The 10883-nt window shown below is 36.6% G+C and overlaps 1 protein-coding gene across 2 annotated transcripts; it reads left to right on the top strand.

Annotated features, from left to right (window-relative positions):
- Positions 1-583: 583 nt before the first annotated feature.
- LOC138320565 (zinc finger protein 726-like) lies at positions 584-10340 on the top strand. 2 transcript variants are annotated; one of them, XM_069263620.1, is made up of 3 exons: positions 584-724; positions 3882-4621; positions 6338-10340. In XM_069263620.1, exons 2-3 carry the CDS (start codon positions 3946-3948, stop codon positions 7693-7695), a joined length of 2034 nt encoding a protein of 677 aa, XP_069119721.1. In that variant the 5' UTR covers positions 584-724; positions 3882-3945; the 3' UTR covers positions 7696-10340. The 2 variants fall into 2 exon arrangements, with proteins under 2 accessions (XP_069119721.1, XP_069119720.1); XM_069263619.1 differs by having other exon boundaries at positions 585-749.
- Positions 10341-10883: the final 543 nt, after the last annotated feature.

The raw sequence follows: 10883 nt of genomic DNA, 5'->3' as shown, positions 1-10883 counted from the left end.
GACATGGTTAATAAAAAGGTAGAATTTGTTATGAAAAGATTTGTACTTTATCTTGAAATATACATATTTGTAATCAGCTGGGTTTACTTGATGTTGGAATGATAACAATTATTACAATAAAAGCTTACTTTTGAAATAATCTGCATAAAACCTTGAAACTCAACTCTTGAGCGCGGGGTAAACAAATGACACTTGGTAAACTGAAATCGGCGATTCATAAAGTTTCGAGTCATCTCATGTAACGTAACTTACACGGAATGATAAAATATTACTCAAAGAATATATGTACAAGAAAGTGTTTTAATGTAGAATGTCGTTGAAGAGAAAAACGAAAATAACCAAAGCTCCGGCGCGGGTCCCCGGCGCGGGCGCGGCACGGGATACACGATTTAGCAACCACCGTATTTTCGTATGTTATTAATGAGAAACCCTTAAATTTTGCTAGAAAATTTCATATTTTGGTTATAGATCGATAGGCCACTATATATACTACTGCCTGACTGAAAGGTAGGCTGGCCATGGGTCAAGGGAGATAATTCGTGATGACCGCACTCCAGACTCATTCTATCCGTCTGAAATGTCTCGCGCATCATTTAGTGACAAAATCGCATTCAAAATGGCCGTCCATTGACATTTGCCGGGGTATTGTTGGTAGCCTTTGTATTCCAACCCTCATTTACCGCCTCAATTGGAGATTTGCACGGGTAGCGTTGACTTCTCTCAGGCAAGTGTGTCCGAAGAGTGCCATTGTAAGTGTTTGCACGTGTAACTGCTGTGGTTTGAAAGACTGTGTTATGCCTTTTCTAAGCGTAGGCCGCGATACATACAAAATATAGCTATTTAGGCTATCAGGTTGGGCACAACCCTGCATATGGGTAACAGTTACCCATTTGAGTTACAGTTACCTGTTTGAGTAATCAAGAAGTTACCCAAATGCGGAATTTTATGTAAGAAAAATGCATGAAATTGTTTTAAACTTTTTTATCAAAAAAGGGCGTAATAATTTTGACATGACACCATTACTAACATAACATAGTACATTATTTATCAAAATGGGACAAACTTCATTGTCTCAATTTTGGTAAAAGTCACAAAATAAACCACCTCCATTGCTTACTATGGTGGTTAAAATAGAAAACAAGTAAAACTCATTCAACCGTGATATTTGCACTGAATTTCCCTGATAGCTATTTCACCAGTGCAAACACTAAATTTGCACAATTTATAATATTTTTCTCTTTATTTATTAGTCCATATATTTTATTGGAAATTAATATAAAATCATTCTCAAAACCATTTCTGTCATAAATAAGTCATTTTTATTTTTACCTGTAATTAATTATCTACTGTCAAGTATATCTAGGTGCCTGGAGAGTTAATCCCTTACTCCTTGGACAAACAGGAAAGGATTAAGCCTTCAATTATCTCAAACCTTTCACTTATATTTGTAAACATGTTAATTGTTTCTCATCCATTTTTGCTTTGAGAAATACATGTCACTCTATTTTGAGAACTTTGATTAAAAAGCCAATTGCCACCTGTCACTAGATTTTAGAGTAGGGATATGATTGCTTATAAAAAAGAGATACAACAGTTAGTTAGGGAGAAAGTTAGGGAGAGGATAGAGTTAGAATCAAGCGGTCAGACTGATATTTGGATTTTACCTTTACCTACGGGATTTTAGATGAAGTTCATTACGGATACGTATAATTATTTGTCTAACTCATCATGGTGACTTGACTTTCCCCTACGACTTCAACTGTATATATATTTGTGACTATTGTGTATTATCTTTGGATCATGTGTAATAATTCTTCTCATCTGTAAATAAACATTCTTATCATATACTATGGGTTAATTCTGCCCCGCTAATTCCCCCATCATGACAATCTACAACAACTTCTCTAACATGACCTGCCCAGTCAGACCAGGGCTCCAGTCACAGCTATACACTGAAGTCAATGGAGAGCACCTAAATTGTCATTTTACAACAAAGTTAGACAACAGATTTGATATTTCACCCACAGAAACAGAGTCTTTGATCAGTTGTAAGGCATTCTGAAAATTATGACGCCCTTTTTTGATAATAATTTTTAAAACAACATGATGCGTTTTCTTTTCACATAATTACTCAATTGGGTAACTTATTGATTACTGCAAACAGGTAACTGTTACCCATATGCAGGGTTGTGCCAAACCTGATTTATAGTTATACAAATCAGACGAAAACAACATTTCTGAAGATTAAAATGCTTTCAGTTTCGCTCAAAACCGATTCTTGAAACTTTCAGTGGTTGTTTACCACGATCATTTTATATATGTTTCTGGTTTTGATCAAGTATACATGTACATGTAGGCCTGTTAGTAATGCAATTAAGTTAATTTTTGCTCTATTGTTTCAAATGAAAAGTGGTTTCATAAGCTTGATAGTATTCAAGTGACTCTTATAAACATCCTATCTCCAGAATTAATGTCTGAACATTACAAACGGTCATTTTCACAGTTTCCAACATTTCTACGCAACGTACTGCGTAAATATAACAACGCACTTGCGTAAAAAGTGTGGAATATTTCTACGCATTTCTACGCATTTCTACGCAAGTGCGTAAAAAGGTTACACACTTTCAGAGAAATGGGTCCTGTCCCTTTTTCCGCATTTTTTCCGCAATAAGTGCGTAATATAAAAATCCCAATACTCCACATTTGCGTAAAAAGTGCGTATTTTACCTAAGTGTAAAAAATGCGTAAAAAGTGTGGAAAAGTCTATCAAATGCGTATATTGTAGGTAAGGGAATGTTGTTTTCTGCAGGGTGTCAAATAGGCTGAAATAAAGGATGGGTATATATATATTATACTATATTTCCATTCTACTTTCAATTTCCCTTTTGATCTATATTAAACCACATGGTCAATATCAGGTGATAAACTACAATCTGCATGGTCAAGCGTATGAATGCATGTTTAACGTTTCCAGCACGTCCCTGACATTGTACGTGTATGTATACTTATGCCTATACATACATATATAACAGTCAAATAATTTAAAATGTGGTTTTAAAGTTGTGCAGTCTATGAAATCTAATTGTATTATCGTGTTGACAAAATAGCATATATCAAAAAATATTATCACATAATTTTCATTTCTTTGCTTGTTTCAAACTGTTTTGTGTTGACCTATATATTCAGAAGCTGATGCTTTGAATGTTTGTAATAGATATATAAGTAATAAAATGTTACCTAGATTGGACATACAATTGATTTATGAATCCCATCTGTCCAAATGATAAATATTCATGGGACCATTCTATTTATCTTTCTTCCTGATGGGCTTCATATAAACTGTATGTCCGATCTGGTAACAGTTTATTGCTTAAGTATACATTGTATATTAATCTGTCTGATATCCAGAGATTTCGCTTTGTAATATATTTGCGTATGTCACTAGTGTAATTGACCTGGAGCGATTTTCATTGGCTGGAAATTCATTGTGACGACAGACAGTAATATAACAATAAGATGACGTCGGCGAAAAATGACATGACGCCAAGATTACAAGGATGGCAGGACAAAATTGCCACCTCTGCTGGACTTTAGGAATACGTTTTGACGTATTATTTAGGTATTTGTAGTTATGTGATAAAATGTATCTGAGATTTGTGTTCATTTCATATGAGATTTTATGAAACTCGTCTGGAAGTTTTAATTTTTGCTCGCCAAGGTTTGCAAAATAAAAACTTCTAAGACTTGTTGCATAAAAAAACTTATATGAAATGAACACTTGTTTAAGATCCTATATATATATTGATTATGCTCTCTCAGCAGATCAGTATCTTTAGATTGATTTCTTGTGATTTTATCATGGTAATTTTGTTCTGTTTTAGGGATTTAGATTAGACAAAAATGCAGACAAAATGCTGAGATGCATGACCAACAAAATCAAAAGGCATGCCAAATAATCAAAAACAAGAACAGTCCACCATGTATGATGGAGTGAACGGAAGGGATACAGGCCTTGTTAGTATCTATACTCAGTTAAAGTCGGAGTGGAATCAATGGACACCTAATTCTAACCACAGTCACCATGGTCGCTTGACAACATTAACATCTGTTGATGAATCAGATAACCAGCTCAGTCCTGTCCATTGTTCTGGTGATGCTTCAAACATCCAAGACACACATAGCATTAGCAAGGACATTATTCCAGCACCTCCTGCTCAATATGGACAGCTAAAAGAAGTTCCAGATATTTATACAAACCAATCAGATCGGAGTCAATCTCTTAAAGAAAAACCAAGCTTGTCAGTAACACTGACATGTAAAGACAGAGATTCAAACATTCCTTTCACACAGATATACCCGCCGGACGGAGGAGAACACATCAGAGCGAGTTCAACGCAGGGAGATCTGTGTGAGGAAAATCTTTATTTACCTACAGAGAGCTCGAGGACACACCCCCATGTTCTTAATCAAATTACTACATCAGTATCCACTTCTCCTGAGTTCAGTAATTGCTCCTTAAATTGTAAATCTGTGGACAGCACTGCCCAAACACAGGACTGTACCATCAAAGTAGAATATTGTGAAACTGACAGACAAGAGCAGGCTGAAGTATCGGAGGAAGGTAGTATTACATTTCCTTACATATTTTATTTATCATGACCTATCATATCCTATAGATATATATTTCCATTCTACTTTAAAAATATCATCGCATAGTTTTCATTTGTTAGCTTGTTTCAAACCATTTGGAGGGAACTATATTCGGAACCTGATGCTTTTTCGTTTATTGAATTTGATGACATCAACGTAACCCTAGCTATAGCACAAGCATGGAATTCAAAAGATCCCCATGTATAGTTTTGAATTTTTATGATAATATATGGAAATATAAGTAATAAGAGGCCCAGGGGCCTGTTTCGCTCACCTGGTTTGTAATGCAAAGTAATATGTTAGGAATACAGGATCATTGTTTTATTTTTAAAGATTTATCTCTAATTTCCCTATTGGGCCCCACTTTTTCTGCTCCAGGGGATCAGAGCCAAAATTTATACAAACTCTGTTCCCCTTTAAATTTCCCAAAGGGTGTTGCTGGCTTAATTTGGTTACATTCCATGTAGAACTCTATGACTATTAGGGATTTAAAGGATTTACCTCTATTATTTCCCCTATTGGGCCACGTCCCTCCTGCCCTAGGGGGGAGGGGGGTTCAGAGCCAAAATGTATACAGACTATGTTCCCCCTCCCCTAAGGATGTTTCTGGCCAAATTTGATAAAATTCCATGCAGAACACTATGACTTGTAGTGATTTAAAGAATTTATCCTATTTCCCCAATTGGGTCCTGCCCCTAGCTCCTACCCCGGGGGTCGGAGCCAAAACTTCGGGCCAGGTGAGCTAATAAACTGTTACCAGTAGTACTAGTATAATTATACATTTGAAGTACTTTTCTTCACTGTTCAGAAGAGTTGCTTCCCTTTAATAGACAAATATCTGATCATGAATACCTAATTAATCTTTTCTTTATAAAGATATAAACAACATTAAAATACATCATAAAAAGGATGAAAAACATATGTTTCATAATTGAATGAAATTTTTGTCATTTTGATGAATGCATTTATTAAGATTAGGTGAACATATGTTTGTAATACAGTAATTGCTTTGTGGTACATACATACAATGAGATCGCCAAAATGCCGATATTTTTTTCATAAATCTGCCGTAGAACGGCATTTCAAAATATATATCTAGGTTTTCTTGTTATAATTTTGCAACTAGCATTGGCGATTTTGACATCTCTCTTGTTCACATCGTTTAACGACATGGAACTAGTCAATATATACCAAGTAAAGAGATAGTCAGTAGACATGAGAACTCGCTTAATTCGAACACTCGGATAACTCGAAGATTTATCTCGGTCCCTTCGAGTTCGTATTAACCGAGTTCCACTGTACATAATTGCTTTGTAGTACATACATACGTTTTTATAATTTCCTCGTAATGTTTGTTATCAGAAATTGCTTTGTAGTACATACATACGTTTTTATAATTTCCTCGTAATGTTTGTTATCAGACAACCAGTTTGAAGGTTATAATGTCTTTTATATTGTCAAAACTGTAAAAAAAAATTAAAATCACACATAGTGTTAAATGATTATAAAAGTTCACAAATCAAGCACACTACCATAAGATGTTTATTCCATTTGGAACTTTAGTATATTGTACATTGTTCACGACGAACAACTGATATACTTGGTGTGGCCTTATGTACATGTATAGTCATAAGAATAGAGATGATCTTTAACCAAAGTACATTTTTTTTTTTTTGGGTCTTTACAGTGAGATTTCCATGTAAGCCTACAGACGGTAACCATAGTGATCCAACAGCCAGGAGCCATTCCAGATCTAATGTTGAACATACAGACTTGTACGACGACCACAGTGATCTGTCAAATGAGGATGACACTACAACTGACGGTGAATCTACAGTGATGAATATCAACGCGAGTACAGAGAGTAGAGAATCCACAGCCAAACCTCACAAATGTGATCTCTGTGACAAACGTTATCGCACCAAAGGTTTGTTAGCAACACATTACAGAGTACATACAGGTGAGAAACCTTATTCCTGTACGCTGTGTACCAGTCAGTTTACCACTAAAGGTAGTCTCAAGACCCATCACCTGAAGGTGCACACGCTCAAATTGTACACGTGTGAGGTCTGTGGTAAAGGCTTTAACCTGGCTGGGTCTTACCACGAACACATGTGTGCCCACAGAGGTGAGAAACCCTACAAGTGTGAAGTGTGTGGTAAACAGTTCAACAAACCGATCAATCTGAAGACTCACAGCAGGACACACACGGGTGAGCGACCACACGAGTGTGACGTGTGTGGGAAAAGGTTCAGCCACTCCACCACCCTTCAGACGCACCAGCTGATTCACACTGGCGAGCGTCCGTTCAAGTGTGACTATTGTGAGATGGATTTCCGCGGTCTGGCGTCCCTACGTAGCCATAGGAGGATTCATACAGGGGAGAAACCATATGCGTGTAAAATCTGTGGTAAGAGGTTCATACAGATAGGACAAGTCCAGAACCACTTACGGACACATACAGGGGAGAAGCCATTCAAATGTGACGTTTGTGGAAGGGCCTGTGCCAGCTCCTCAGATTTACATAAACACATGCGAGTGCATACGGGCGAGAAACCGTTCAAGTGTGACATCTGTGGGAGGGGATTCAGTGAACCGAGCTCTGTAACAAAACACAAACGAATCCATACAGGAGAAAAACCCTTCAAGTGTCCTATATGTGGTAAAGGATTCGCAGAGTCCAGTTCAGTCCCGAAACATATCCGTGTACATACAGGGGAAAAACCATTTGTCTGTGACATATGTGGGAAACGGTTCAAGGAGGGAGGCGGTTTGAGGGCCCACCGTATGATACACACAGGGGAGAGACCATACAGGTGTGGTATCTGTGGTAAAGGGTTCATACAAACCAGTAACCTACATACTCACCTCATTAGGCACGCCGAGGGCACAGATAACATGGACGGGGCTAGGCTAGGATTAATCAAGATGGAGAATGATTACAGTATGGAGAATGGTTCTCTTAACTTTGACATTAGTCTGGGGATGGACGAAACTAATGGTATAATTAATGACACAATTAATGACGATCAAGATGGAAAATGATTACAGTATGGAGAATGGTTCTCTTTGACATTAGTCTGGGGATGGACGAAACTAATGGTATAATTAATTGTACAATTAATGACAAAGTTAATGACACAATTAATTGTACATGTAACATAGATAGTAATGGAGAATTGGATACAGACCATGTCAGTATCATAGAGAAGGATATACATTTGGCACAGATTAGAATCTAGAATTGGGACAGATCATGAGTGACACGGCAATTTATTACTTTATTATATGCTATATTTAAGCAGTGAACATCTTTCAGCTGGCATTCATAGCCAATATGAATGCAAATTAAACTAGACAGAGGCAAATTCCATGAAGCGCGTAACGCGCTTCATGCATGTTGAATTTGCCTCTGTTTAGTTGGCATTCATATTTGCTTTAAATGCCAACTGAAAGACATTCAATGCTTATATATTTACGTTTGGTTACAATTTATATGATGAAATCTTAAGGAATTTGCATCTATAATGTAATAATCATTCGTTATCTTCATGGATGGAACAGCCATTTGAACTGCCGTCTTCCATGATCGCTGGCACGACAATGGTAACGTCACAATGATAATGACATCATGTTAAGCACTTGAAGTTTATTGTCTTTATGACTGCCAACTGCGTTTGGTTAGATTACGTAGTGGGGCTGCAATGTAAATATATGAGTATGCTCCGGGAACATTCATTTGATGCTGTCTACAAACTATAATTTGAGACACTATAAATAATACAAAAACTTTACATTTTCACTGCAGTCCCACTATGTAACCTTACTAGACGCAGTTGGCAGTCATGTATAGACAATGAACTTCAAGCGCTAATCATGACGTCATTATCATTATGCTGTCACAATTGTCGTGCCAGCGATCACGGAAAACGGCTGTTCAAATGGCTGTTCCATCCTTGACGATAACGAATGATTAATTCACTATAGATGCAAAATCCTTTGGTATTTCAACAAAAAATTATAGCCAAATGTAAATATAAGCATTAAATGTCTTTCAGTTGTCATTCATAGCATGCTTCATGGAATTTGCCTCTGTCCAGTTGGCATTCATATTGGCTAGGTAAACTTGAAAGGTTTTGAGATAATATGTTCATATACACTGTTCAGGGATGACTATATGTAGAAGAAAATGACTAGTTTAAACAATAAAAAAACCAATATTGAAACAACTGCAATTGAAAATGTATATATACATATATGTATGTGTACATAATAATGTCTTCCATATAGAGACTGATCATTGGTCTACATATTTGGTATATGTACTAGGTATATGATTGGTTTTCGTTGTTTTATCTGTATTTATCATACTGTATTGATGTTGTTTCATGACCATTTGTTTATCAAAGTGATTACTGATGTTCGATAATACTGGAATCAGGTTGTCTAGCTGTCTGTCTGTCTGTCTGTCTGTCTGTAGACACAACTTTGTCCGGCAAACTCATCCTAAACTATTGACAGATATTGATAAAATTTGGTACACAGAACCCTGACCTCAAGAGGAGTAGAGTAAACTAGGTAGGGTTCTACAATGTCCCCTATTAATGGAGTTACCAATATTTGTGCAGCAGGGTTATTAGTCATGCACTAGATCTACCGACAGTTCTATAATAGCTAGTTATATACTGTAGCTTCATGTGTAAGCTATAGGGATAATAGTGTACTTATACATACAGTGTTGTGATACATGTACATGCTAATGGGCTACATGCACATTTTATAAAATGTTAGTGTCTTTATTTTGGTCAATAGTTGAATGTGAACTTCATGAATACGAATAAGCAATACTTTAAATTCTAATTCTTTTCAAAATACCATATTCAATCCAAGAAGCACCCATCATACATAACACTTGCCACAAATTAAATGCAGACTGAAAATATGGAAAACATGCAAATTTCTTTATTTGATTTCTTTTTCAAAATGATTTATTACTTACACTGTAATAATTTATAAAAGGGTGACTAGTCCACATTTGATCCTTGTAAGTACCATGGGCCCTTCTTTTCTATTGGACAATGTTTGAAGAGCACAGTTGAATATGTGACTAAAGTTCTTTCACTCACTGTTAAAGACTGTATATGTCAAGGAATATACTCCATGTTGTACAGTATGTATGTATGTATATTTGTATTATTATACTGTTAACATGGAAATTCACAAAAAGTGGGGCGGATTTACACTACTTACAAAAAGTTGGCTTGATCGGAAAATTTTACCCCGCGAGTAATATTTTCTGCTTATGTATGAACTTTGTTATTAGAATGTTTAAAGTCTTGTAGTATATATATTTCAAAATAACAGCACTGCAAATGTTTAATGCATGCTATTCGTGAAATTAACCACTCATGAAAATATCCACGTATACATTAGTAACCTCGGGTAATAATGACCTCAGTCGTACCTCAGTTCATTATTCATTATTCTTTGTTTTACACGAATGTGATATATACAATTAATCAGGTCTATTAATATTATATAAAAGTTTTTCAGAGTTACTTCCCTTGATTTTACTACAGTTAGTACTCAAGTCAGTACTGACAGAGAGAAACAAAGGGAAATAACTCTGATAGATTAGAATGACTAAGGTAAACTCACTTTTTAGCTCATGCTATGGTGCAGCATCCGTCGTCCGGTCCGTCGTCCGCCGTCATCCGGCCGTCCATCCGTCCGGCCGTCCGTCTGTCCGGCCGTCCGGCGTCAACTTTTCCATTTAAACAACTTCTTCTCCAAAACTTGGAGACCTAGAGCCCTGAACTTTGACTTATAGCATGCTGGGATGAAGGGCTACCAAGTTTGTTCAAATGAATGACCTTGACCTTCATTCAAGGTCACAGAGGTCAAATAGGTGAAAATCTTTAACAGACTTCTAAATAACCAAGAGGCCTAGAGACCTGAAATTGGACCTGTGACATGCTGGGATGAAGGGCTACCAAGTTTGTTCAAATGAATGACCTTGACCTTCATTCAAGGTCACAGGGGTCAAATAGGCTGAAATATCTTGTTAAGACTTCTGCTTCATAACTAAGAGGCCTAGAGACCTGATATTTGGCATGTAACATGCTGGGATGAAGGACTACCAAGGCTGTTCAAATGAATGACCTTGACCTTCATTCAAGGTCACAGGGGTCAAAAAGGCTAAAATCTTTAAACGAACTTCTTCTTAATAAACC

The sequence above is a fragment of the Argopecten irradians genome, chromosome 4 (genome assembly GCF_041381155.1).
Source record: "Argopecten irradians isolate NY chromosome 4, Ai_NY, whole genome shotgun sequence".
Taxonomy (NCBI): Eukaryota; Metazoa; Mollusca; class Bivalvia; order Pectinida; family Pectinidae; genus Argopecten; species Argopecten irradians.
Note: the sequence above shows the minus strand (reverse complement) of the source record. Positions and strands in the feature narration are given on the sequence as shown.